This window comes from Oxyura jamaicensis, chromosome 28, assembly GCF_011077185.1.
Source record: "Oxyura jamaicensis isolate SHBP4307 breed ruddy duck chromosome 28, BPBGC_Ojam_1.0, whole genome shotgun sequence".
NCBI lineage: Eukaryota > Metazoa > Chordata > Aves > Anseriformes > Anatidae > Oxyura > Oxyura jamaicensis.
Window position 1 is genome coordinate 3,321,057 of NC_048920.1, and position 27,547 is coordinate 3,348,603.

The window sequence follows — 27,547 nt, forward strand, 5'->3', positions numbered from 1 at the left end:
GGCTTGAGCTGCCAAACTAAAGCTGTAATCACAGAGATCCTTTTTCACCCCCAGGGGCCCACAGTTCCTTGGAATTATTCTAAAAGTGTAGGCATCCCATAAACACAGCACAGGCCCCCAAGCTTGACAAAAGACCAGGAACCAGTACATGGGTCTGGCATATCCTTCATCCTGTCCTTCCTTGGGTCCACACAGGGTGGTCTGCAAAGCCAGATGAATAGCCTAGGGGGGTCAGCACCTCCCATACGTGCCTCTAGAATAGGTAGCAAACAGCTCCCATCTTACCCACGCAGGCTCCGCTAGGCGACAGCTTGTATCCAGTTGAGCATTCGCACCTGTAACTGCCGGGGATGTTGATGCAGTCAGCATTGCGCTGGCAGAGGTTCTCCCCACTGCTGCATTCATCAATGTCTGCAGGAGGAGAGAAGTGCACGCCTTGACTGTGCAGAGTGCCAACAACTCACCAGGCGTTATACTGGTACGGCTGAAGAGGCTGATTGTAATCAACTGAATTGTTACCGTGTTTTTTTCCAACCAGTGTCAATATTCATAATTTTTCTATTGTTTTGCAATAAAACAATGCATTTTAGGTATAATTCAACTCTTTTAAACAATAGCATTTACAAACACTAAAAATAGACAAAACAAACAAACAAAAACACTAAAACCAGAGGAGAAGAAAACCAGAAAGGAACATTCATAAAAATCAGATTTTTTTTTGTCCAAGATTTGATGTGGAAAAATAAAATAATTTCAAGAAGGCTGAGTATGTGTGGATTCTATCTATGTCTGCTGACAGCCCTGACCCTGATGCCCCATAAGCTGGGGAGATGCTAGTGCTATACTGAGCCCCTCCACCCCCCCAAGCACCCTTGGCAGCACTGTCCTGGCTGCTCTGTTACCTTCACAGATGAGCAGGATGTTGTTGTAGCTGAATCCAATGGGACACTCGCACCGAAAGCTGCCAATCTGATTGATGCAGACACCATTCGTGCAGATAGCTGGGATCTCACTGCACTCATCGATATCTAGACACAGACAACATCTGTCATCAAACCAGGAAGGCAGAAAGGAAGAAAGCATCCCCCATAACTGGAATACTATTGTCCTTGGTCATTCTAGAGAGAAGATTAACAAGAAAAGGCCCACCAGGCTACCAGTGGGACAACTCTTGCAGGATTAGTACTTCTGCAGTAACATAGACACTAGCTCAGGCTGGCTGTGGGACCAGGCTGGAACTGGGAAGCTCAGGGAGGCCACTGAAACACTGAGATGGCTTGAGGGGCCCTGACTCTTATGTCTGTGTTCAGTACAGTCCACCACCAGGTCTGCCAGCCCTGCAGCCCCACGTAAGTGACTGACACCCTCTGTAGCATGGCCCATGCTTCTAAACTCTTGCTTCCTGGGAGTGGAAGATGAAGGCATCTCCCTCGTGGGGTCAGGTTGGCAATGCCATGACCAGGTGAAGCAGTGATTAATTAATCTGTTGTCTCACAAGCTTCCACCTTTCAGGACTGCAGAACTTCCACAAATTCCGTAACTTCCACCAGCATCTCTGACTTTCCATCTACCAAAATATGAACCTGAAACTTCAGCTCTCAGCACCCTGAGGCTGTAAAGCCTGTGCTGCTAGCAGTGCAATTGCCAGGTCTAACACACATGAATTCTAGATCTACCTGGCTACAGGCTACTGGCTACTGTCTGTGGTCACTGGCCACCCGTCTGTCCAGGTAGCACTAAGACCAACAGACAACTGCAAATGTGGAGAGCTCTGAGCAGCCCAGGCACTCTGGACACAGGCCTGAAGGCTTGCTGAACTGCTTGCAACCACATTTGCCACCTCTTTCCCTTGTCTCTCCTCTACTCAAGGCTTAATTTGCTAAGGGAATGGAAGCAAACATGCTCACAGACACTGTGGGAAGAAGGCCTGGCACTGCACATGTGGGGACAGGAGGGGCTGGCTGTACTCACCGATGGGCTTCCCTGTGTGGATGTCGATGATAAAGCCAGGGGCCTGGTTCCCACACAGGATCTGGTACTCAGCTGGAATGAAAACAACACAGTCACGGCCATGCCTGCTGGGCAGGCAGTGAGGAATGAGAGGGATGAGGACCAAGAATGGCTGGAGTGAGTGGAGAGAGGGTGTAACAAGTCGGAGGGGATCTGCATGGTGCGTGGCCAGGAATCTCAGGGGCTGGCACATGGGGAGCTATGAGCATGTGTATGGCACAGAGCAGAGAGCTTACACATGTACTGCAGGGCACAGACACACCTACACATACACATGCACGCTGGCACATGCACACAAAGACATGCATGCACGTGCATGTCCCCATAGCGTTCACACCTGTAGGCACTGTCCGCCAGCAATGATGCTTTCCCTTCTCCCCCACTGTTTTGTTACTCCCCATGTGCCTGTGTCTCAAAGTGCACAGAAAAGTAAGAGGATAACCACAATCTCAAGATGCCTTCCCAGGAAGTTTGACTTACAGCTGGCTGGTGTGGGGCAGGGCTCGCACGGCTTGTTCCAGGCTTTGCCAATGTTGTAGGAGCAGCAGCACATCTTCTTGGTCATGTTGAAGGACAGCTCATTCTCACACGTGTCATTGTAGTTGCGATAGCACACACTCTTCCTCATGTCTGCAAAGGCATCACAGACATTGTCTTGTGCCCACCCTCAGAACGAGTCCTGCAAGCCCGAGCAAGCTCCTTGCCAGGGATATGTCAGACAGCCCTGTCCTGGTGCTCAGGGACTGCGAGTAATGCACAGGCCCAGCAAAGTGGCTGCAGTGGGCTGAAAAAAATGGGCTGAAACCCTGCTTGGTGAGACCTTTGGACTCTGTTCCACAGCAGGCAGTGGCAATGCCCATCCTCTGACATGGGCAACGTGTGTGGTGTAGGGGTAGGGATGCATTCAGGCATCCTGAGTCCCAGCCCCTGCTCCCAGCACTTCCCAGTCCTTCCAGTCAGCCACACTGCCCATATCGTGCCACCCACAGCACCACCCACGAGCAGGGCACAGGCAGGGCGCTGCTGGGCCCCTTCCAAAGAATTTTGGATAATGCCATACCCATGCAGTTATTTCCTCCGTTGACTTGCATGTACTCAGGGGGGCACACACAGGTGTAGTTGCCGAGGGTGTTGTAGCAGGTCCCAGGGCCACAGATCCCAATGTGAGCAGAGCACTCGTCGATATCTGCCAAACAGAGGAGATGGGAGGTTAAAGTACTGGGCACAGGTAGAGACAGGCCTGATGCAGGGTGGAGGACATGGCCCTAGGTATGGACAGGCCTGGCACAGGGCACATGCAAGCTGGCATAGGCACCAGGCTGGCCTGGCATAGAGAAAGGGGCCAGGGCTTGTGATAAGAACAGGAAGTCTGGAAGAGAAAGGGGAAGAGATACTGCCAACCACTCCTACAGCATAAAGGGAAGGCCCAACAGATAGAACCACAACTCTGTTGTACACATACACACATGCATGCACACACAGGCACCAAGCACAGTACAGCTACCTTCACAGATGCGTGTATCCTCATTGAGGTAGTAGCCAAGGGGGCACTCACACTGGAAGCTGCCAAAAGTGTTCACACAGTTGCCACCCTGGCAGAGGCCCGGCAGCTCCTGGCACTCATCGATATCTGTGGAGGGAGAGCAGCCAGGAGGTGTTCACTACCTGGCAGACCAGACCAGGGAGCGTCCTCAAACCAGGACCCCCCCTCGTGTTGATCCCACTGCCTGCAGCTCCTGCTGACACCCAAGCATCTCTGTCAGGTGTCTGGAGAATGTCTGAGCATTCACTTGCTGTTTACCATCCATCGGGTGGTCAGGGCTCACTCAGCAGGCACTAACCAGCCTGGTGATGTGGCAGATGGTGCTCACACACAGCTGGGCTCCCCCAGGTCCTGAGCCCCTCGTGAGGGTTGGGATGGCCAGGTGGGCTTACCTTCCAGGATGACAGTGATGGGGTTGGGCCGGAAACCTTCTCCTCCAGGGCACAGGGTCTTGTACTCAGCTGTGGAAAAAGTCAGTCAGGGGGGTCCTGAGCTGAGTGAGCTCCCATGAAACAGAAGGGGGAGGGAATCCCAGGGGAAACCCAGGAGAAACCCAGGAGAAACAGGACATGGGGATGGTGATTGAGGTACAGATGGAGCAGCCTGGATCCTGTCACGCTTTAAGCCAACTTAGCCTCCCAAGCTCTGCCTGCTCAATCCTGAATGGGGTTATTCCACATTCCCCAGACTACTGTGACAAGGAACAAAGGATCCCAGTCTGGACCCCAAGTCACAACCTGCCTGGTCTCCCCCCAGCTTTCCCCATGCAGCCTTGGTCTGCATGTCTAATCTTGCACAGTAGGGTCAGCCTCTCCTCCCTCATCTTCCCTTGCTCTATCATAATTATAACAAATACTGGACCCAGGACTCCTACCCTGAGCTGAAAAGCCACAGGGACACAGCCCCTTCTCTTCTTTCTGCCCTATGCTGCCCATCCAGCCCATCCAGTTCATCCCAGATGCCTTCCCAACTCACTTGTGTTGGCTGGAGGACAAAGCTCACAGGGGTTACCCCATGCACGACCCAGTGAGCAGCAGCAAGATGCCCGAGTGACACCAACTCCAATTTCTGCACTGCAGGAGATGCCACCATCTCCTCGATCCTGGGTGTCCAGGAAGCAGTTTCCAACACGGGTATCTATGCAAAGAAAGGACTGTGTGAGTAAGCAAAGAATTGTGCGCACAGGAGGAATAACATCTCTCCAACCAGGAGAGCACCCACACTGGTGACAGCCAGTTGTTTTACAGGGCATATGGTTGTCAGCCACCCCAGTCTCTGCTAGTGGCTAATCCTGGGCCACTGCCAACAAGAAGGACCACCAAGCTCTTGACAAGAAGGTGTGTTTACCAGACAGGTCCCCACTCACCCACACAGCCCACACCAGTGGGGTTCAACTCGAAGTCTTGTGGACAGTTGCACAAGTAGCTGCCAGGGGTGTTGACACACAGGCCATTGATACAGTTCACAGGGTCTGCACATTCATTGATGTCTGAAAAGATGGAAAGATGAAGACTGAAAAGAAAGATGAAGACTGCCACAGAAACCACTCACCTAACCTGGTCTTGAACACCTCCAGGGATGGGGCATCCACAACCTCTCTGGGCAACTTGTGCCAGTGCCTCACCACCCTCTGAGGGATGAATTTACTCCTAATCTCTATTTTAAATCTCCCCTCTTTTAGTTTAAAAACATTCTCCCTCGTCCCATCATAATTTGATTGGGCAAAGAGTCGCTCTCCACCTGTTTTATAAGTCCCCTTTAAGTACTGAAAGGTCGCAATGAGGTCACCCTAGAGCCTTCTCTTCTGTAGAATGAACAGCCCCAGCTCTCTCAGCCTTTCTTCGTAGGAGAGGTGTTCCAGCCCCTTGATCATCTTTGTCCCTCCTCTGGACCCATTCTAACTGATCCACGTCCTTCTTATGCTCGGGACCCCAGACCTGGATGCAGCACTCCAGGTGGGGCCTCACAAGGGCAGAGCAGAGGGGGACAATCACTTCCCTCCACCTGTTGCCCACACCTCTGCTGATGCAGCCCAGGGCTACATCAGTCAGTCTTCCTTTGACATGGGTCAGTCTTCCCTTGTCGGCTGATGCGGTCAGTATTAATAAATCTGTTTAAAAATGCTGCTAAATCAAACATGTAAAAATTTCTTGAGCGACAGTCCAACTGCCTGACCTCTTCAGGGCTAACCAAAAGCTAAAGCATATTAGTGAGGGCATTATCCAAATGTCTCTTAAATACCAACAAGCATGGGGCATCAAGCCACCTCTCTAGGAAGTCTGTTCTAGTGTTTGACCACCCTCACAGTAAAGGAATTTTTCCTAATATTGAATCTGAACCTTCCCTGGCACAGCTTTGTGCTGTTTCCTCATGTCCTATCATTGGTCACCAGGGAGAAGAGATCAGCACCTCCCTTTCTGCTTTCCCTCCTCAGGAAGTCAAAGAGAGCAAGGAGGTCACCTCTTGGGCACCTTTTCTCCAGACTAGACAACCCAAGTGTCCTTAGCCTCTCCTCATAGGCCATACCTTCCAGCCCTTTTACCAGCTTTGTTGCCCTTCTCTCTATACTTTCAAGTACCTTAACATCCTTTCTTTATTGTGGAGCCCAGAACTGAACACAATTTTCAAGGAGAGGATGTACCATGGGTCAGTAACCCTCATCCAATGGACCCATGCAAGTCCTATACCTGTGCAGTTGCCTCCACTCCTGTCCAGTTCATAGCCATCATCACAGGCACAACGGAACATCCCAGGCAGGTTCTGGCAGGTCCCAAAGACACAAATATTCTGGAAAGTGCATTCATCAATATCTGCAAGAGAGGGAGAGCTGGGTACTCAGGACCTGGCAAGGTGAGGGATGGGACAGGCCTCTCCTGCTCCCATTGCAAATCAGAGCCACAGCCTAGTCACCCACTTGGTAACCCATATCCTCATGATGGTCCTAGTGCCGAGGGATATCACCTCCTGGGTGTGCAGGACCAGGAATGCTGTGTCTATACCTTCTCCCCTCACTCCTGTTTAGTTGGTTGCTCACATATTGCCTGGATCCTCAGCTTAGCCCAGCCCTGCAGGCTGGGGACCAAGGCCTGGAAGTGGAAGAGCTGACATGTCTGAAGAGTAGGTCTCACCTGGAGCTGCCAGCCTGGGGAACAGCACCTTGGAGTCAGAGCAGAGCCTACAGTTCAGCACTGACATTGTGGTACCCAGCACTGATGGTCAGGGTTCTGACTACCTGCAAGAACCCAGGAGCCTTGCACCACCAGATGATGGTGTGTCTTGCTTAGTAGTGGATCAGGTGGCTATGGCGCTGAGGAGAGACAAAGGCCAGAAAAGAGGTAGACCCTAGATATCTTGAAGTAGGTAACAAAACTTTGGGCACTCACCCTGGCAGGCCTTGCTGTCCTCTGTGGGATTGAAGCCCATCTCACACTCGCAGCGATAACCCCCAGGTGCATTGAGACACTGTCCGTTCTCACACAGGTTCACATTGTCCGCACATTCATCCACATCTAGGGAGAGTCAGGTGTGAGACTGAAATGGTGTCCACCCAAAGACAGGAGCTTCTTCCACCTTGCCCACGAAATCCCCACAAGCTTGTTCCCACCCCTCTGCCAGGAGGCTGCAAAGAGGGGGCTGTGATACTTCTTGATCCTCCCCAAACACCAGCTGAGAAGAAGGTGGATCTCTGCTGAAGGTATCTCAGCAGGCTATAGTGGATTTTGGAGGATATCTGGTGTGGGGAATCCCACACAGGCAACCAGGTGCTGGGTGAGTTTCAGAGGGGTGAGACATTTGTCTCAGCAAGACACTGGAGCCACATTCCTGTTGCTGAGTGAGTCTGTGGGACTTACCTGTGCAGGAGAAGCCATCCCCATTAAAGCCTTCTCGGCAGGCACAGCGGTAGGACCCTGGTGTGTTGATGCAGTTGGCGTTCAGGTTGCACTTGTGCTCTTCAGTTGCACACTCATCCAGGTCTGGGGAGGGAAAAGCACGCTGTCGATTCAGACACACATACACCCTTACATCCCTTTATACATACCACACACATTGATCCAGTGAGTCCTGCACTCATCTATGTGCATCATACATACACCAGCACATCCCTACACACCTCCCACACCCATGCGCCCCTGCATACTTACTACACCATGCCCCAACACCCCACCGTACTGCTATATTGCCAATTTGACATTCGTCCAAACACTTCTCAATATCACATACACACACTCCACAAATATATGCCCTTGCTACCACCATCACTCAGATCCTTCCCAGACATAGTCACAGAGTCTGACAGTGCAACACCTGCAGCCCCCCTCCATCCTGCATCTACACTTAGAAAATTCCTTATGCAGGGCCCCTTGGGCTCAAGACCATTGTAAGCCAACACAGCCCAACCTTCACAGGTAACCAGAGCACCTGGACACACCAATATGCTCTCCTAGGATGAGAACTCACCATTGCACTTCAGCCCATCTCCAAGCCAGCCTGTGCGACACTTGCACTTGAAGCTCCCAGGCACATTGATGCAGGAGGCATGCATGTCGCAGTTGTGAGCCCCAATCTCACATTCATCAATGTCTGCAAGAAGGAAGGATATCAGAGCATGACACAACTCAGCTTCCCCAAGAACAGGTTGCCCTGGGGTTGTATCCTTGAGATGAAGAACTGATCTGTGCTCCCCTCTGGATTTAGAGACAAAAGGAAGGACAGCTCCCTGGCTTGGCTATAAACCAGGAAAGTGTCACCCCGCCTGAAACTTGCCTTACTGCCAGTGTGTGCCTGCCCAGGAGGGGCTCCCAGCCCCAGGGGTACCCACAGTATCCCCCATCAGAGGGATGGTGTTCCCTTCAGGGCAGGTGCAGGAGGTGTTTGTGAGGGCTCCCACCAGCACCCTGGGGCTTCAGTGCTGGTGTGTTCCCACCTGTGCAGCCTGTGGTTCCCTTCTTGACGAAGTAGCCCAGCTGGCAGTGACAGATGAAGGAGCCCTTTGTGTTTTCACACTCGCCGTGCAGGCAGATGTTAGGGTTGAGATCACATTCATTCACATCTGCAGGAGAAAAAGGGCTTGCTTTGAACACCAGAAGAACCATGTTCTGACTTTGAGGCAAGCTTCTGCTTCTCTCCTTCCTTCCCTCCCACAGCAGCCTCGTGGTAGGTACATCGTTGACGTGCCCAGGGCACAGCTATGTCCTTACCAATACAAGTCTTCATGTCCAGGGATGCCATGAAGCCATCGAAGCAGAGGCAGCGATACTCCCCAGGGATGTTAGTACACTGCCCACCGTCACAGATGTCTGGATTATCCTCACATTCATCAATATCTAGAGAGAGGAGACAACTGCTGAAGTCAAGAGGCCAGGGAAAGAGTATTGTGGGAGCAGTAGGGGGCAGGAGGGAGTCACAGGAGGGGCTGTATAACAAGCCATGTACAGGCTTGGGGGACCTGTAAGGCTGGACACTGAATCACAGAATCACAGAACTTTAGGGGCTGGAAGGGCCCTCCAGAGCTCACCGGGTCCAACCCCCTGCCAAAGCAGTTCCCTACAGCAGGTTGCCCAGGTAGGGTCCAGACGGGCCTTGAAGATCTCCTGAGAAGGAGACCCCCCAACCTCCCTGGGCAGCCTGTCCCAGCGCTCCGTCACCCTCAGCGGGAAGAAGTTCTTTGGCGTGTTGGTGCGGAACTGCCTGGGCTCCATTTTGGGGCCGTTGCCCCTTGTCCTGTCCCCACAGAGCACTGAGAAGAGGTTGGCCATGACCCTCTGTCCCCCCCCCCTCAGGTATGTACAGACATTGATCAGATCCCCTCTCAGCCTTCTCTTCCCAAGGCTGACCAGAGCCAGGTCTCTCAGTCTCTCTTCCCAGGGGAGATGCTCCAGGCCCTGTATCATCTTTGTGGCCCTCCAATGGACTCTTTCCAGGAGCTCCCTGTCTTTTTTGTGCCAGGGAGCCCAGAACTGGACACAGTGCTCCAGGTGAATTGACAGCAGTGCAAAGCAAACCTTAGTCCTGAGAAACCACCTCACCAGAAGTGACCGAAAAACGAGACCCCCTCACTCACACGCTACGTCTGGCAGGCAGTGGATGCAGAGGACCCTGGGACAGCACCTACGAGAGCCAAGCTGAACACTCACCTGCACACGATCTCTTGTCTGGCATCAGTGCATATCCTTCACTGCAGCTGCACTCATAACTGCCCTCCGAGTTGGAGCAGTGCGTGTCACAGCCACCGTTGGTTATGGTGCACTCATCAATGTCTGGGGGCAAAGGGAGAAGTCAGGCATTGAATTAAGTCATCAGCTGGGATATGTGCACTACAGCAGACCTGCTCAGATTCAGTGCCAGCATGCAAGAACGAGGTGGGAGAGGTGCCTTTGTGATGGGCTTGCTGCAGAAGGAACAAAGGTCCCCTGCCCAGGTGAAAGCATTCTTGCCTTCACTGTCAACCACTTCCCAGCTCACAAGTTTCATAGCTGGTGATAACCCTTTGCCAACAGGCAGCAGGTTCCCCCCACACCTGATGTTCACTTACACTCAGGCACCATGCTGAGCATCATAAGAGGTATGAAGCCAGGAGGGTCCTGGATGCATACTGGGGTCTTGGCATAGCATTTGGAGAGGTGGAACACTCACCGACACAGCCCTGTCTGTCTGGTGTGGCCTGGAAGCCCGAATCACAAGCGCACTGGTAGGTACCAATGATATTGACACAGCGTCCGTTGCGACACAGGTTGTCACTGAGGGAGCACTCATTGATATCTGTGGTGGAGAAAAAAGTCTGAGCAGCCAGCCATCCTGCTACTATGTCGAGCATCATTTGGTACACAGCCCTGGGTACCCTGGCGTGCTACTGGCTCCAAACTCAATTTGTCCTTGCTTTCTGACCTGATACTTTCCCATGTACTTTCTGTCCTGAGAAGAGAAAGCAGGCTGATTCCCCAGAGCCAGGACCTGCAGTCCCTAGGCTCAGCCCTGGGCTAGTATGATTTCACTCTACCTTCATTCTTCTATCCTGAGTCAGCAATTCACCGCCTTCTCCCATCATTATTTGGTGCTATTTATGATTCCCACGAGCCCGAAACACAGATTCCTGATCATGTTAGAACCCAGCCTCAGCTCACACTGTCCTAGGCAAGTTCCTTTTGCTTGCATGCCTACTTCCAGCTTGCAGGTTATGGCTGTGCAAATGACCTATAGAAAACTACAAACAAGCACTAGAACTTGAATGTTTAACGTGAAACAAACATTTGACACCACCTCACGCTGCCTAGACCAATCTCAGAGATTACAAGGGACTGGGAACCATTCCTATCTGGGGTGTCACCAACTTGCTTGGGAGGCTAGACCTTGGTTGTATGGATATGTGTGGGTAGAGATCATGGGGCTTCAGGCCTAGAGAATATTTAATTTACTGGTAGAGATACAGCAGCCAGTAGAAAACCCAGATCTGCCATTGCCTTACCAGTACCCCACTGCTCTGTATTCAATGAAGAGCAGATAGAACAAGAGACATAAATGCAGTGAAACCCTGGAGTCATCTCAGAACTTCCTGGTTGAGTGTGTTCTACACATGCATGGGATTGGAAGAAAATTCACGGGCCCAGTATGAGACTCAAGTCTCCCTGCATTGTTATCCTTGATCAGACTCCAGTCATAACATAGCTTTCCATCACCTTACCTACACAAATGTTCCCTTCAGAAGTCAGCTCGTGTCCAGGCGGGCAGATACATTCAAAGCTGCCATCTGTATTCATGCAGATCCCACCTCGGCACAGCAGTGGGTCCTGCTCGCACTCGTTGATATCTGCAGAGTGACATGAAATGTGGCTGATTGTTCCCTTCAGCTGGGTTTTCCTGATAATGGGGTGGTGCTGGTGCCATGCGCCACAGTTCTATCGCCAGAGATACATCCCAAAGCAGAGGCACATCCCAGAATTTACAGGGCAGTGAATCCAGGGTTTATGTGAGCCCAGTGGACTTAGGGTTGCATTTTGGGAAACAGCAGCTGTTGCTTTGACCTCAGCAGAATGCAAAGCATAACAACAGGAGGAAATAAATTCCTAGCTTTGTGCAGATTATCCCGCAAGGATTAGATAGAATCATAGAAACATTTAGGTTGGAAAATAGCTCTAAAATCATCAAGTTCAACCATTAACCTAGCACTGCTAGAGGAGGGAAGGGATAACTGTAGAATGTGTAATGACAGCAGGAAGCAAAGCAGTGCTATCAAGAAAGACCAACAATTTATCTGCATATAGAATTCATGTATATGGATAAATTTATGTATATGTATAAAACTGTATAAGAGGTCTACTAATTTCAGCAGTGATCTGATGATGATATAACTGACAGATACTTACATGAAGCATATATTATCTAGTAAAGAGACCAAGCTATGTGTAACTATTAAAATGAGTGATGTAGCATGTGAGACAGCATTTAGGGCAGACAGATGATTCAGGTTAATCACAGGAGACTAACTGTGGTGCCATGGATAGGGTTCGATGCAAAAAGATCTACAAGTTGGGAATTATTTTGCAATGGTATTTGAAAATTTGTGGCTTAATGTAAGGGTTGAACAAATGATATCAATTATGCCTGGATATAGGTGTGTGTTTAGAATGTGTATATGTAAACAATCAGTGACAATAAATAATAGATGAAGAAACAGCTGAAAAGCAGTAGAAGGGGCTGAGTTGTCACATGGAAGGCATAGCCAAATATGTATGAAAATTGGAGCTCACAGCCACTGAGTTCAAGCTGCTGGCCTGGCAGGGCTCCACTGTGCACTAGCCAATCCCAAGTGTAACGGTTGTTGTCTCCCCATATGGCAGGAATGAAAATACCAGGCATGGATTCTGTCCTTCACTTAGTGGCAATGCCAGGTACAGGCTCCAGCTGCCGGTGGCTCAGACAAAAGGAAGGTCAGTGGCCAAGGTCTGGTGCAAGGCAAGATCCAAGTCAATAAAGAATCCAAAAATGAAAAAGGAAATAAAAGGCCTTAGGCTTACATTAAAAAAGGAAGGTAGCATTGCTATTGGAATTGCAGGGAAACGTCCTTTGGGTATGGCAAGCAGGAAAGGTATAGGAAAGAGCTTTAGAAAAACTGGTAAAGCAGACCCAATCGGTTTCTGGATATGCCTGAATATGTGATGTAGAAACTCAAACCTGTTGGTACAAAAAGAATCTGCCAAGTTTGTAACTGAGCTGCTTCAGAATCAGGATGTTGTCTCAGATCAGCAGGATCTGAGGCCTGTCACATTCATCATCTCACAGAACTCCAGTTTTGAGTGATAAATGCAGTGTTTTTTTTTTTGTTTTTTTTTTTTTTTTATTGACTGGACACAGGTGAGTTTAGTCCATTAAAAGGATGGATTTAAACTCTGGAACAACCACTTGTAACAGCAACGTGAGCTGCTGTACTCTACTACTGCAGTAGGTCAGGTTCCTGGAGCTGCTAGGGTGCCCAGGGTGGCCACTGGCTGGGGTAGAGGCTGCCAGCAAGGCTAAGCTCTGTCTGATGATTCTGAAAGGGCATAGACTGTAATGTCATGAGCTGGCTGTGAAAATGGCAGGCTTTTAGACTAATTTAGTACTACTAAAGAGCATGTGATGTGGCAGCCAAAAAAGCCTCCCCAAATTTGTCATCATCAGAAAGAACTGCGAGGACAGAAAGAATCAGTTTGCCGCTGTATAAAGTGTGCCTACCTCTTGAGCACTGTGTGCAGCTGGGATCTTTGCGAGTTAGGATACACTGTGAAAGTTAAGCAAAAGAGCCAAGGGGACGGAGTGGCTGCCTTATGAAAGGACACTAAAGTAACTGAGACTCTGCAGTTTGAAGAGAAGTAGAATTTGATTGATGCTCACAGAATCAGCAAAGCAGTATCTATGCTGAATTTAGAACAACTGATTACTATATATGCTTCCATACAAAAAGGGTGCCTTTGGTGAAAGTAGAATGGATCATTTATATTGGTTAAAAGCAAATACTTCTAGTGACCTTCTAACATAAGTAGCCCCAGGAGGTTGTGGAGGTAGATAGGATCAGCAGGCACCTAATCAAAATATAATTAGACAAGTGGTTCATAAGTGGATGCGAAAAGGTCTGGGTGGAGAAATTGCCTGTAGCATTCCTAATAAAACTTGAGAACTTCCCTTGAGGCTGACATGCAGGACTGATTCACAGAGAGCCTGTGTTGTGTCTCATGAACCTCTGACTTCAATTTACATATGTTCTGCTGTCCTCCCAGTAAGATCTATGGCACTCTCAGCCCTTCACACAGAGCCCTTCCTCTCTACAAGTACTGCCATTCAGCACAGTTCTGCCTCTGCATCCAAACCAATGTAGAAGACTCACTGCCCTGGGGAGAGCAAACACTGTCAGGGATCTCTCCTCAGCATCAGGACTCCTGCAATGCCCCTAGAAGCCATTGTGGAAATTTGGCTTGATAGCAGGGAACAGAGAGCTAATAAACTTCTCACAGCATCTCTGCAGGCCCAGGTCCTGTGTTGTGTAATCAACAGTGCCCAGGTGCAGCCAGAAGAATGAGACAAACAGGTAGCTGGACAACCAGACACCTAGACAGCAGCTTGGAATAAGACCATTTGTCAGATCTGGTACCAGAGCCTCTCTTCCCCAGGGAAAAACAGTAAGGGTGCTTGCTCTGCCCTAGAGATGAGCCCTTACCCATGCAGTTCTTCATCATCATGAAGCCGCTCTCGTAGCCTTCAAAGCACTCACACTCGAAGCTGCCCGGTGTGTTGACACAGGTGCCATGGCCACACAGGTCTGGTGAGATGCGGCACTCGTCGATATCTGTGGGGGATGAAGACCAGTTAGTGGTGGCAGGACAGGCTACAAAGCACAACAGCTGCCTCTCTCTGGTGTAGGACTGATCCTTCCCACCACAAGCTGGAGGAGGGTCACAAGCTGTTTGTGACTCTGCCCTTTGCTTCTCTGAACATCCCTAAGATAATTGCCATGAGTCCTCTGGGTGGCACCATAATATTAAGCATCCCACAAGGCAGTGGGATGGGCAAGAGTGGTTTAGAGGAACATTGTTTATCCCTTACCTGTACAGTTCCTTTCCTCAGCATCCAGAGCAAAGCCACTGCCACAGAGACATCTGAAACTGCCGATTGTGTTTCGACAGGTCCCATGAGTGCACAGACCAGAGAAGACCTTACATTCATTCACATCTGTAGGTGAAGGTTGAACAGCAGTGTTTCAGGATGGGGATGTCTGCAATGAACTTAGAGCCCCAGAACCAGGTTCCTTGGGCTGTAGCTGAGATAGGCTGAGCACAGCCCACAATTAGGCACTCTCCTCTTTCTTCTCACCTTTGTAGAAGGGCCTGCCAGAAAGCACATCTCCTCGGTTGGCAAAGCCAGGTCCCCTTGGGCAAATGGCCTTGTACTCGTTAGAGCCAATCTTGGGACATTCTTCACAATCGATGCCCCAGGCTGAGCCCACAGAGCAGCAGCACATGTCAATCCGGTACTTGCCCGGCAGAGGCTCCGTGCACTCATCTTCATCCCACTTCATGTAGCACTGTTCCACACGCACATCTGGTGAGAGAGCAGAGCTGAGATCCTGCCTGCAGCACCTGACCTCTGGAAAGGCCAGAGGTATCTTTTTCTGGGACATCAGCCCTGTGCCATTGTTAGCACTGTCCTTAGAACAGCTTTGGCTGGGGCCAGAAAGCATCCTCCAAACAATGCCCAGGTATGGGCCATTTGGGTAAACGGTCACCTTGTCTGGGATGATATTAAAGATTATTGATATGGACATGGCTGGCCTGTGACTGTTGGCACCATGGCCAGAAAACAGTCCCTCTTCAGAGGAGATAGCAGTGCAGATGACCCCTATAAAGGGCACAGGTTTTTCATGATGTGCCCGGAAAGCAGCCAGCAGTTGCTTTAGGGCAGGGCCATTGGACAGGGCCATTAACCTGTATTGTTAGGTTATCTGCTTAAAGTCTAATCACTGTAACAGCCAATGACGAACAGAAGCAGTGGACCTTCGGAAATGCAGAATTGGCTACCCCTGATATCCATGCAAGGACAATGATTGCACTACTGGCTGGACCTGGGACAAGAAGCTGTGGCACACTTGCCTTGACTAGGCTGCTTGCTTTGACTGTTCCTAACATCCTAACAAGTATTACATGCTTCAGACAGCAGCAGCCTTGGGAATTGGTTGATGGCATGTGGTTGGGTACGGGATGGTTGGGCCTATGTGGAGATGGCTGAACAGACGTCAGGGGGCTTGGTCAGATGGACCAGATGAAGTGTTCTTACCCACACATGTCCTAGCGGTGCCATCGAGGGTCAGCCCTTCTGGACACTCACACCGAAAGGAGCCAGCGGTGTTTACACAGCGGCCGTTTGGACAGACGCCAGGGAAGACATCACACTCATTTACATCTGTTGGCAGGAAAGCAAGAGGCAGGCATGAGGGTGGCACATAGTCGGGCCTAGTACAGCTTCAAGGGGCTCCTGGAGAAGCTGGAAAGAGCCCAGAGCTGCCCACCTGGCTAGCACTGGAAGCTTGTCACACTGAAAAACATGCTGTAGGCACAGCCACTGCCATACCCAGACACTTTAGCAGAGAGGCTGCATCATGAAGCCTTTTCAGAGAGGAACAGAGAGGGTGGTCCTGTTGCACAGGTCCATAGTTGGCACAGTGCTGACAGAGCAGCACCAGGACGCATAAACATAATTACTGTGTGTACATACACTGGTGCTACACACCACTGAATGGCCTCCATTCAGAACACCCTGTCTGCAGTGTTCAGGGCAGATGCCAAAGCAAGAAAGCACGAAATAACACAGAAAGCACGAGACTCCAACCAGCCGTGTCCAAACTCAAAGATGCAGAAAAACAGCAAATAAACAATGACTATGTTCCTAATTAAAAAAATCTTGTGTGTCCTGCAACACTTTACCTTCACATGTAACCCCCTTCATTCTGGCATAGCCCCGGGGACAAGCAGTATCTGCAAGAAAACAGTAAAACAGAGTAACGTAAGCAGATAAACGGGCTGCATCCTGCCTTCATGGACTGTTTGCCAAGAAGAACCTTACCAATCTCACAGCGCTCACAGGGGCTGCCCCATGCTGCTCCTAGTGTTGCACAACACTCTGATTTCAGTGTGGCCCCGTTGATGTTCACCTCGCAACGTCCATCCTGGATGTTCAGCCAGCATGTCCCTTTCATACTGTCTGTAGGGACAAAGGCAAGGCTTTGAGTCAAGAGCTGCTCCTTGGCTAAGGTTCCCAACTTCGTAACAGGCAGCCTTTCACAATAAGCAGGTAGGAGAAACTATCCTTAAGCTGTAGTGTGACTATTGCTTTCTGTCTCTACTTTATTTATCAGGCATGGGGCCAAGCACTTTGTAGCACGGACCCAAGCTGCTGTTCCTTAGAGCCGTGTCCCACTGCTACGCTGTGGAGCAGCATTTCTGTGCTCTCTGATACAACTACTATTGCATCAGTTCTGTGTCCTGCCCTTTTTCTATTCTCAGCCTGCTCCTCTTCTGGATAGAAAGAGTCCCTTCTGCATAGCTGCCCCCTGTTGCTATACACCAATGCTATGCAAGGCCCTGCCCATCTAGGAAGTGAATACCTTCTCATCATCTCAATGAGAAAGGATCTGCTTCATCTTGCTGGGCCTTACCCAGCACACTACAAATCCATCTGGTGAGTGAGAATACACCATCATGTCCTGTAGGGTCCCTTTGGGCCCCATGTCTGTGCCTTGTCTTGCACAGTTAGGGATTTCTGTCTGATACAATGCCCAGAGCACTGTCTGAAGTTGCACCTTTTCAGGTTTCCTGGATGCATAAGAGATGTTAATTGTTACAATTAACAATAAGGAGACACAAGATGAGAAAGAAAGGCCTCAAAGGATATCCACCCTTGGGCCAGGATCAAAGGACTTGCTTCAGGTGAACAGCAAGGGCTGCTGGAGGGCAGTGCTGGTATCAGTGTCCTGGAGTTGCCTCCAGAAGGCTATATCCTTACCCACACAGATGGTGCCACTGGGGTCCAGCTTGCTGCCTGGGGAGCACTCACAAGCAAAGGAGCCAGCATTGTTCCTGCAGACACCGTTCACGCAAGGGTTAGAGGTGCACTCATTGATATCTGCAGAAAGAAAGGGAGTAAGTGCTGTGGGACGCAGTCTTCTGGGCCAGGGACTTGGGGAGACAAGAAGCAAAGAACATGAAGAAGGGAAATTTTCAGCTGCTCAGAGGTTCACCAGTCCAGGCTGTAAGAATCCTGCAAGTACAACTCCAAGTATGCGCCATCTCAAGGTGCATAGACCCTGACAGCAGACACTGAAATTAGCAAGCTTCTTCAGCACTGGGGGAATGGATGGATTGAGGCTAGTCAATGAAACTACTGGGAAATTGTAGGGCTTTGGCTTTCCTAATGTGATCCCTGGCTGCTCAGGCAATGTCTCTGTATCTCTCCTATGCTATCTGTCCTTGCTTCCACTCTCTGTAGGCCTTGTTTGCTGTTTGAGTTTGGCCAGGAGCTCCTTGTTCATCCATGCAGGCTGCCTGGCTTTTGCCCAACTTCCTCTTTGTTGGGATGCATCGCTCCCGAGTTTGAAGGAGGTGATCCTTGAATATCAACCAGCTTTCTTGGGCCTTTCTTCCCTCCAGGGCTTTGTCCCATATTACTCTATCAAGCAGATCCCTGAAGAGGCCAAAGTCCAGGGTAATAAGCTTTCTGTGCTTCCTCCTTGCTGCCCTCTGTATGCAAAACTGCACCATTTCATGGTCTCTGCAGCCAAAGCTGCCCTTTGAAGTTCACATTCCCCACCAGCCCCAACTTGTTGGTGAGAATGAGATCCAGCATAGCACCTCTCCTCGGTGGCTTCTCTGTCACTTGGAGAAGGAAGTTATCATCAGTGCATTCCAGGACCATCCTAGATTGCCTGTGCCCTGCTGGGCTGTCCCTCCAGTTGCTATTGGGGTAGTTCAAGTCCCCCATGAGGACTAGGGCTTGTGAATGCGAGGCTGCTTCTGTCTGTCCATAAAAGGCCTTACCTGCTTGGTCTTCTTGATCAAGTGGCCTGTAGCAGACTGCTGCTATAATGTCCCCTGTCCCTGTCCTCCTTTTAGTTCTCCTGAATGATGGACTCACTCAGGGATGCTGCTGGCTAAGGGGGAGCAGCCACAATGTTGACCATGGGCTTTACATGCTTGTCTGCACCAGATGTGAGACTTCGTAGCGTTTGCCATTTATCATATTTTTTACAGATAATGAAGGTTTTGTCTAAACAGATGCATAAAGTGCCAGTGTTTTGGGGCTTTGTGGTCAGCAAACAAATCTCTCCTACTACAAGCTGTAAGCTTTCAATCAAATACCTCAAATTTGTAGTTTTGGTCAAGTTCTAGCTACAATTTTGGGAGCTTGGAGGAAATTGTTCTGGTTTTCAGTCACTGAAAAGCTCAGACATTTTGGGGTTTGTAGGTCCACTATTTTGAATGAAGAGTGAAATTCCCTCTGGAAAAAAGAAGTAAAAATCCCCAAACCTGGCCCTGCTCCAGCTCAAACCACTGTGGGCAAAAGAGAACCAAAGGCATGTTAAACTCTGACCTCATTTCAGGCAGGATGACAAGACGTAGCTCACTCTTTATAACTTGCAAAGATGCTCTCTGTTGTCTTAAGAGTCACATTACCTTCACAGGTGTCTGTCTCAGTCCTGAAGACAAAGCCCTTGGGGCAGGTGCAGGTGTAGCTGCCAGGTGTGTTGCGGCACAGTCCGTTGTCACACAGCAAACGATTGACAGTACATTCATCAACATCTGTGGGCAGAAAGATTGGATTTGTGAGCTGCAACACCAATCTCAATTCTTTCAGCTTGCCAGCCCTACAGGACTCCAACAGCCTGAGAGGCATAGAAATACTCCTCTTTGCCCAGATCAATACTATACAAGGCATGACGTGTGTAAGCAAACACATACAGGTCTACAGACAAAACCAGAAGGTAGTTGAGACAAAAAGACATCAGCCTCCCCAACACTGACTGCTTTCAGCAACACTAGGTAGTGGGATGCACCTCTCTAGGGACTTATCCCAGCTTAGGCAGTGCTGGTATTTCTAGAGTAGGCTAGTCCACCCCATACAGCCCAGAATCTTTCTTACTGCTCACTGCCCTTGTTGTCTCTTGAGAGTCTGGTGTTTTCATGCCCGACACCAGGGAAAGTTTCTTGTACTGGTGGCAGTTCTGCTCTGTGTAGGAGGTCAGAATAGGTCCTGAGGGTTCCTCCACAAACACTCCTGTGATTTATGTCATCTATCCCTCCCTTCTATTCAAGTTCTTTATCCAGTCAAAGGAAGGTGGACAGCAGGTGATATGGCGTGCTTCAATCCACACGTGGGAAGGTCTGATTGTGTTCCAGAGGGGCCTGCCCCTTTCTTGACTGCAGAGCAATCCTACAGCAATAAGTTTAGTGAGATGACAAGGGGGAGATACAGTCCCATCATCAAAGCAATGCAAGGTGGAAAGTACGTTAAAAATGTGCATTTTCTCACACAGTACCTTGTGCTTTTCCATGTGGACAAGGCACCCCTGAATACAGACAATGCCTGAGGACATCAGCTGCTATATCACCTCAGGCCCCTGTGCAGCTGCACTGTGAAGGTCTGTGTCTGGTTCCTAGCCTCATATGTTGCATTTGCAACCCTTCCTTACTACCACTGGACTATGCCACACCGCTTCCTTACGACACACTGGGCGTGGGCTGCCCTGAACTCACCCACACAGTTCTTGCCCGTGGGATCTGACTCATAGCCCAGGTTGCAGATGCAGCGGTAGCTCCCACGCAGGTTCTCACACATGCCGTTGGGGCAGATGTCTGGATTAAGGGCACATTCATTGATGTCTGCACAGAGAAAGAAGTCAAATCAGATGGATTGTGGCCAACCACAGACATGGATATCTTACATAGGTAGAATGGGGAAAGAGCACCCAGACATGCTGGAGAGCACCTGTGGGTAGCTGGACTGGCAAAGGCTCATGCCCATGGATGGCTAGATGGTTACAACAAAGCCCTTCCAATGGCACTGAATCTCTGTGGCCCCTAGCCTAGCCATGGTCCCCAGACTTGCACAGACTCACTGACCACACAGCCACCAGGCTGGAAGAAGTCCTGATCAGACCAAAGTGAATTTTATTTTCCTACTGTTCGACATAAAGAACTGTTTGAGAACACCTTGGTATCCTGGAACGAGGGATGTGAGGACCTAAGGCCTGGTGTGGTGATGGCAGGGCAGGGAAGGAGGGGAGTGTTCAGGTGAGGGCAGGGCCATGGGAAAATGAGCCTGCAGCATGTCAAAACCTCAGCCTCAAAGACTTGCAAAGTGCCTTGGACAAATCTATCCCAGTCTGAGAGATTTGGGGACCGTTCTGCAATGATGTGCAGTGGGTATCACAGGCCACTGCTACCCACGTGCATGGTGGGTGAACTCAGGCCTGCAGGAGGTCTGGCAGTCAGAGACGTGGGTGTCCATGCAATCACTGAACTCCTGTCCCCCCATACTGGGAGTTCTGTCCTTAAGAGGAGAGTGCTCCATGTCAGCTGAACCAAGAACATGAGAAGAGCAACACGGAGGGGTGGCAGCCATATGGACAGCTCCTCCTGCTTTGTGCTGGTATCATTTCACTGCCCTTTTTTGCAAACCTCTTTTTTTGAAGCAAACCTCTCGTGGCCAGGCAAAAAGATATTATCATGGCAAGAAACAGCCTCCCCACAGAACAAGGCACATTTTCATTTGTACAGCAGTGTCCGCGCAGTGCCATAGTGCCAGGTGGCAAGCAGCCCAGGCTGGGGCTTTCCAGACATTGCTGGCCTTTGTCTCCATGCAGTTGGAGTTCAGTTACATCCCCAGGGAACTGCAACCCTGGAGAGGTGCTGAGTGTAAATAGCCCTGGCTGCAGGCAGTTCTGGGCTGACCAAAGCATGTCTGACATTAATATCTTGCTAGAAAGCATCTTATCATCAGCCCGAGACTGATTTCGGCCAAGAAATGGTACCTTGGAAGGAAGCCCAAGAAGCCACCAGCATTTTGCCTCTGGCTCATTCCCATTTGGAGAGTTTTGAAAGGCCATAGATAGCTGGCTGCTTTGTGTTCTTCCTGCTAATCCAAGCACTGCCCAGGGCTGGCAGTGTAGCTGCCTGCCTGACGTCTTGCACAGCTGTCTAATTCAAAGCAGCCCCTTGGCAACATGTCTCATGCAGCACAACATGCACTTATCACCTCCCTCTCCTTGGAAGACTGTGAACCCTCTTCTCCTGTAACCTAGGAGCTGGAGGACAGAGGAGGGAAATAAGCAAGAGGATGCAACCGGTTACACTCTTCACTCCTATCAAAGCAGTGCATAAAACTGAACTCTGTGTTCACATCCCCAGAAATGGAGTTGCTGCAGGATGCCAAATCAACTACTTGATTCAATATGCAGTCTGCAGAGTTGTTTGCTTAATATTAACTCAAGGTTTTGTAGGGAGGAGTCAAGACATAGAACACCCCTATCTCCTTGTGCCCAAGCTCATGTCCACCCACAGACACTCACTGACACAGAGTTATGTTATTGCATGCACTTACAACCACCCAGGCTATGCAGCCTCCCCCGAGCTTACTCACAAAGTGCTCTCACATACAGGCATAATGTTCTAGCGCTCCTCCACAGCGCTGAGTGTCTTATGGCACACGCTCCCACAGTCACACAGATGTATGCACACTCAGTTAAAGGCAGATGAAAGAAAGAGCTGAGAATGACTTTAGATATGTCTATCTAGAATATAGTATTGGGGATGCAGGTACCTCTGCCATCAGCTGTTATTCCAATGCCGCTGCTGCAGAGTGCCTGGAATTCAGCTGTGGAGAAAGCACAACAGAGTCATTAGCTTTTCTGGACAGTTCAGGCACAGTGGCATTAATCTGGCATTTATTGTTTGTCTGTTAGAATGCCTTCTGTGGGCTTCCAAGCAGTGTCTGTTTACACTTAGGCAATATATATTTTAGAGCTGCTACTCACAGCTAATAGTCCAAAACTGTGAGAATCTCTGCAATGAGATCAGCATCAGATTTGCTTGTTGATTCAACCTAAATTTGTTGACTGCAAGGTTATACCCCTTTCCCCCTGCCCATGGCTTTTCCATACCGTTGCCAAGCTGTCTCGGTCATCTCGTGAAGAACCTGTCACAGACTCAGAACATCTCTGAGCACCTTCTTGGCTTTTTGCAAACCCAGACGGAAGAGGAGCTCACCAGAGTTTTTGGCAGGACAGGGTTGGCAGGGCTCTCCAAAGCCATGATCTGGGTTAGCACAGCAGCACTCAGACTTTGTGACTGCTCCTGGAAAGGGCCGCGCACATGTGCCCTTTTTAATGCCTCCATAACAGGTGCTCCGCATGTGGGTGTCCACACAGACTCGTCCATCCACCCCGATAGCCAGGCCTCCAAGGCATTCACATCGGAAAGAGCCCTCTGTGTTTATGCACCAGCCATTCATACAGATTCCTGGTGTCTCACACTCGTCGATGTCTGAAAAAGGAAGCACAAACTGGCTATTAAGCTACCCATGGGCAGGAGAACACAGAAACTTTAGCTTATTTTTTGCAGGGAGACTTGGACTCCGAGGTGCAATTTGGAGCACCATGTTCCGTCAGGCTCTGCTGATCATTTGAGGAAAGGAATAGGGATCTGGAGGTCTTCAGTCTCCTGAGACCAAGCCCCTTCTCAGAGCAGCAGAGTCTGGACTCTGCTATGTTAATGGAGCAGTGAGACAGAGAATTCACCTTGTGTCACTGCAGTGTGTTAGAGGAGTGCTACATTCTCCTCTTCTTCCTTTCTCCATTCTGCCTTCACACTCTAAACTCCCTGGCTTTGGGAGGTGACACTTGAACCCTGGTGGAAGATACTGTAGAGGCTGGGGAAGCCATGGAGATGATGGCTTCCAGCTAACACTGTGTAAGCCATACAAAGCCTCACAGCCCTCCTTAACCTCCTGTGGAAATAGGATTTAAACTCAAATTTGCACCAAAATACTTGAGGTGCAAGAACATTTTCCCTTCTGCCCACTCTGTTGTTAGGGAAGAATTTCTGGCAGCAGAGCAGGAGATGCCTGGAACCAGCCTTGCTTTTTCTCAGCTTCCCTTGGCCTCAGACTCATTGCAAGTCCCCAAAAACATGGGTGGCAGGCTGGGAAGAGGGCAGAGGCCAAGCTCAGAGTCCTACTCACCGACACAGTAGCGTCCATTGGGAGCCAGCACAAAACCTGGCTTGCAGATACATTTGAAGCTGCCATCTTCATTGATACACATCCCATTGAGGCACATATTGGTTGTGGCACATTCATCGTGATCTGAGGAGGACAAGCAGAAAAAATGAGCAGAGTCTGAGAGCTGTAGCAGGACTCTCCTGTGCTCAGACACTCCTGGCACCAATCTTGTAGTCAAATTGCTTCTTACAGCAGTAGATGCCAATCCTCAAGCAGAGTTCCCACTGCTACTCATGTTAACAACTGTCCTGTACCTCAGTCAGCTGGTCCAGCTTGCAGTAGGACTTGTACCTTAGCTGCTGGAGGCAGCAGCTCTCAAGGTGATAGAGAATATCTTGCTTCCATACCTCTGCTGTGCTCTGCTCTGCTCTCCTCTCAAGAGATACCCACTCAAGATACGCTCTGCCATAGCAGTGTGTATCCAGGATGAAGGAAGATCAGCACAGATTAACGTATCCCCCCAGGCAGGATGTAGTCTCACCTCAGCTCCAACTTCCCCAAGGCAATGGATGGTGACATATTGGGAAATAGCTTACCAACACAGTTCTTGCCATCAGGGGTGATTTCAAAGCCAGCATTGCAGATACACTGAAAGCTGCCATCAGTATTAACACAACGTCCGTTCCTGCACATCACTCCATTCATGATGCACTCATCAATATCTGGCAGGGAAATAAATATAGGAAATCAGGTGCATTAAGGAGCAGTTCCAGCTTAATCAGCTCCACAAGAAAACCAGAAAACTGCTCTCAGTCTTTCACAGTGTATTCTGTTCCAGTATGACAGTCTTCTCCGTGCAAACTGCAAGAGGTGGAAATGTATGAAAAGCTCTCTGCATGCTCTGGGAGCAGCACTAGTTTTGAGATTTTAGAGTCTGGCATCTCAGGACTTCCATGATGTCCTGGTCGATATCCTGCCTTAGGGCTCCCCTTGTATCCGAAATGATCCTATGCCTGTTCAAGCCCATAGTAGGCAGCAAAAAAACCCATACAAAAAGCCATGGATGGGCTTACTATTAAGCGTCTCAGAGACACTTAACTAACTCTTAACCTAACTCTTCGATAATACTGCCGAAATTGGTGTAGCATACAGTGTCTCCCCCAAAAGGAAAAGACAGAAAAGACATACCAATGCAAGCTTGCTTTGTAGGGGTGCTCTGGAAGCCTTCATGGCACTTGCAGTGATAGGAGCCAGGTGTGTTCACACAATCACCGTGCACACAGGGGCTGCTGGAGCACTCATCCACATCTGCAAGAAGAAAAGCTTAAATCTGTGAGTCACCAAGGGAACACACACACACAGCTACTAGGAAAGGCAACAAATGCTGGCTTCTGTGAGCTGCTGCACCCAATGACAGTATGGCCAGCAAGGATGAAAGCAGTCACATTCTGCATTGCGGAGCCAAAAGCTGGAGCTGGTTGAAAGGTAAAGCCAGCCAGGCCTGAATACACAATAATGACCACGTAGAGAGTACAGTTAGAGAAGAAAGGGATCTGAAGCCTGCAGACCAGAAAGCTTGACCTCTTTCATGTCTTTTTGGAAGCTCTGCCCACTGAGCAAAGGAGGGAGAATATAGGTTTTCTTGGGAATCTGCTAAGCTGTGACAAGCAGCTAAGCCAATGGCAATGTTATGGCTACCAAAGGAGAGTTGTCACCATTGCTGGGTAGACAAATCCTTTCCGTCTTCTTCCAGCTTCATTAGCTGACATGAGCCCAACTACAGCTCTGTCTGGGATGTGGGTTGTTGGGGCAGCAGCCTAAGGTGATGTCAGGAGCTTGCATGGGGCTGGTGCACGGTGGGCGCCGACCTGTGTGTGTGTCAAGCAGATTCCACTCACCAATGCATTCTCCGCGCACATCTTGCTTGTACCCCATGTTGCACTCACAGCGGTAGCTGGATGGGGTGGGGATACAGCGTCCGTTCAGGCAGAGGTTAGTGAAATGCTTGCAGATGTCAATGGTCTGATTTAAAGTGGCAGTTCCTGGAAAGCACAGAGACAGCATCAGACAGATATTACAGCTCCCTTCCTGTTTCTGTCCCCTTGAAGGAGGAGCAGCAAGTCCACCACAGTGCTGCAGACACAAACTGAGCTGCCTCAGAACGCTTTGCAGAGTGCTGTGGTACCAGGTGTGCCTTCACCCTGCTAGCATCCACAAGATTGCACAGCAGCCAAGGTGAGAACCAATATTTATTGTCATCCAGTGCACTTTTGCAGGCCTCAGCTCTCAGCCAGGAGCTACACAGAGATGGACATAAGAAGAGAGTCCAAGGTGGTGGGAAAAACAGGCTGTTTTGGGGAAGCAGAGAGTGAAGCAGTGACGTGAAAGCTTCATTCCTGTTTGGTAATTAGAAAGATATTCTGCACTGGAGCCAGCTTCAGCTCCCTTGCTCTGCCAGGAGATGCTGTTTGATCTGCTTCTGGGCTCAGCATTCTGCATAGCATTAGTGTCACATCCCATCACCTCCACAATGTCATAATAAATCTCGTATCTGGCTAAGAGCAGTGGTGGTTTGCTCATGTGTGCGCAGCTCAGACAAGTGGGCCGGCACACAGGCAAACATGCTGTGTATGTTCTGAGACAGGCAGCCAAGTTGGGTCGGCACAGTAAGAAAGTAATTTTAATTACCAATGCTTGAACTTCCTGGGCCCATTCCAGGCAGACCTGGGATCCCGCCTTGTCCATTTGCCCCATTTGGTCCGATGCCTCCAGGTCCGTTGAGTCCCGGCCCAACTCCATTGGGCCCAAATCCAGGAATTCCTGGAAAGCTCCCAGGGAACCCTGGCACGACTGGGAGTCCTTCAATGCAAAGCCTGCGGTACTCATCTGAAACAAACCAGCTGCCTTAGTGCTTTTCCAAGAACGCCTTAAACCCCCCCGATGCCTCCGCTAGAGTGCAGAGAGCAGAGGCAGAAGGGTGGAGAGGCAGACAGCAGGTAGGGTGGCTGCTGCTGGGAACAGGGCAGATGGGTAAGGAGGGCTTTCATCCTGTACACTCTAGACCAGATGAGAAATGGCTTGGCAGGGTGTTTGGCAATAACTTCTTGGGGTGTGTTGGGCAGGGGGCACCACAGGTTCCCTTCATGCAGGAAAGGACAGGACACAGAAGGGTGACAGACTGGTGCTGTATAGCTCCATCCTTCTCAGAGTAGGGGTTGCTGGTGATGAAGGAAAAAAGACAGGGAGATATAGATAGCTACTGTGTTATGCCTTCTGAAGGCATCCTGATGTGTGGTCTCACCATTATTTAGCCCCAATATTCAATTATGGTAGGAGCCAAAAATTGCTGAAGGGGTATGAAGAAAGTGATAAATTCTTGCCTTGGCTGAAATCATCTGGCTTGCCTTCAGATGAACCCCAGGCACAGAAGCCAGCATCCCCGTGTAACATTTTTCTGGGTGTTACAGTGATGGTTTACTATGTCTGTGCAACCCTGGGGTATAACTAGGGCAGGACAGAAAAGCCACAGGTTGGACCAGCAGAAGGTGGAGAGCCTTTGCATTGCACTTACCAGAGCCCCGGACAGGACACATTTCTGGAGTCTGACCGATGGCCCAGCAACGCCCCGAGTCACAGCAACACTGCATCTTCGTGTACTGGCCAGGGAGGTCCCCAGCACAGCGGCCCCCGATCAGAGCAGAGAAACATGTCCCAATCCGCTGGTCTGCAGAGAGGGAGAGAAGGAGACACATTCAGAGG

The 27,547-nt window shown here is 49.9% G+C and overlaps 1 protein-coding gene across 5 annotated transcripts in view; it reads right to left on the reverse strand.

Annotated features, from left to right (window-relative positions):
* The window catches only part of FBN3 (fibrillin 3), a 116,238-nt gene that overhangs the window by 16,447 nt on the left and 72,244 nt on the right, over positions 1–27,547 (reverse strand). For 4 of the 5 annotated variants that reach the window (XM_035348300.1, XM_035348298.1, XM_035348297.1 and 1 more), the window contains 35 exons: positions 27,360–27,512; positions 26,477–26,674; positions 25,687–25,830; positions 24,977–25,096; positions 24,385–24,510; positions 23,810–23,932; positions 22,837–23,112; positions 22,391–22,444; positions 20,326–20,451; positions 19,246–19,371; positions 17,579–17,698; positions 16,640–16,777; positions 16,501–16,551; positions 15,854–15,979; positions 14,894–15,121; positions 14,627–14,752; positions 14,241–14,369; positions 11,232–11,357; positions 10,187–10,312; positions 9,688–9,810; positions 8,752–8,877; positions 8,478–8,603; positions 8,012–8,134; positions 7,405–7,527; positions 6,937–7,062; positions 6,241–6,363; positions 4,920–5,042; positions 4,529–4,690; positions 3,946–4,014; positions 3,515–3,640; positions 3,071–3,196; positions 2,491–2,640; positions 1,972–2,043; positions 903–1,028; positions 286–411 (listed from right to left, as the gene is read on the reverse strand). In XM_035348300.1, coding sequence (XP_035204191.1) covers positions 286–411; positions 903–1,028; positions 1,972–2,043; positions 2,491–2,640; positions 3,071–3,196; positions 3,515–3,640; positions 3,946–4,014; positions 4,529–4,690; positions 4,920–5,042; positions 6,241–6,363; positions 6,937–7,062; positions 7,405–7,527; positions 8,012–8,134; positions 8,478–8,603; positions 8,752–8,877; positions 9,688–9,810; positions 10,187–10,312; positions 11,232–11,357; positions 14,241–14,369; positions 14,627–14,752; positions 14,894–15,121; positions 15,854–15,979; positions 16,501–16,551; positions 16,640–16,777; positions 17,579–17,698; positions 19,246–19,371; positions 20,326–20,451; positions 22,391–22,444; positions 22,837–23,112; positions 23,810–23,932; positions 24,385–24,510; positions 24,977–25,096; positions 25,687–25,830; positions 26,477–26,674; positions 27,360–27,512 — 4,566 coding nt within the window. The remainder of the gene's footprint in view (positions 1–285; positions 412–902; positions 1,029–1,971; positions 2,044–2,490; positions 2,641–3,070; positions 3,197–3,514; positions 3,641–3,945; positions 4,015–4,528; positions 4,691–4,919; positions 5,043–6,240; positions 6,364–6,936; positions 7,063–7,404; positions 7,528–8,011; positions 8,135–8,477; positions 8,604–8,751; positions 8,878–9,687; positions 9,811–10,186; positions 10,313–11,231; positions 11,358–14,240; positions 14,370–14,626; positions 14,753–14,893; positions 15,122–15,853; positions 15,980–16,500; positions 16,552–16,639; positions 16,778–17,578; positions 17,699–19,245; positions 19,372–20,325; positions 20,452–22,390; positions 22,445–22,836; positions 23,113–23,809; positions 23,933–24,384; positions 24,511–24,976; positions 25,097–25,686; positions 25,831–26,476; positions 26,675–27,359; positions 27,513–27,547) is intronic. The other variant, XM_035348301.1, reaches the window with a different exon arrangement.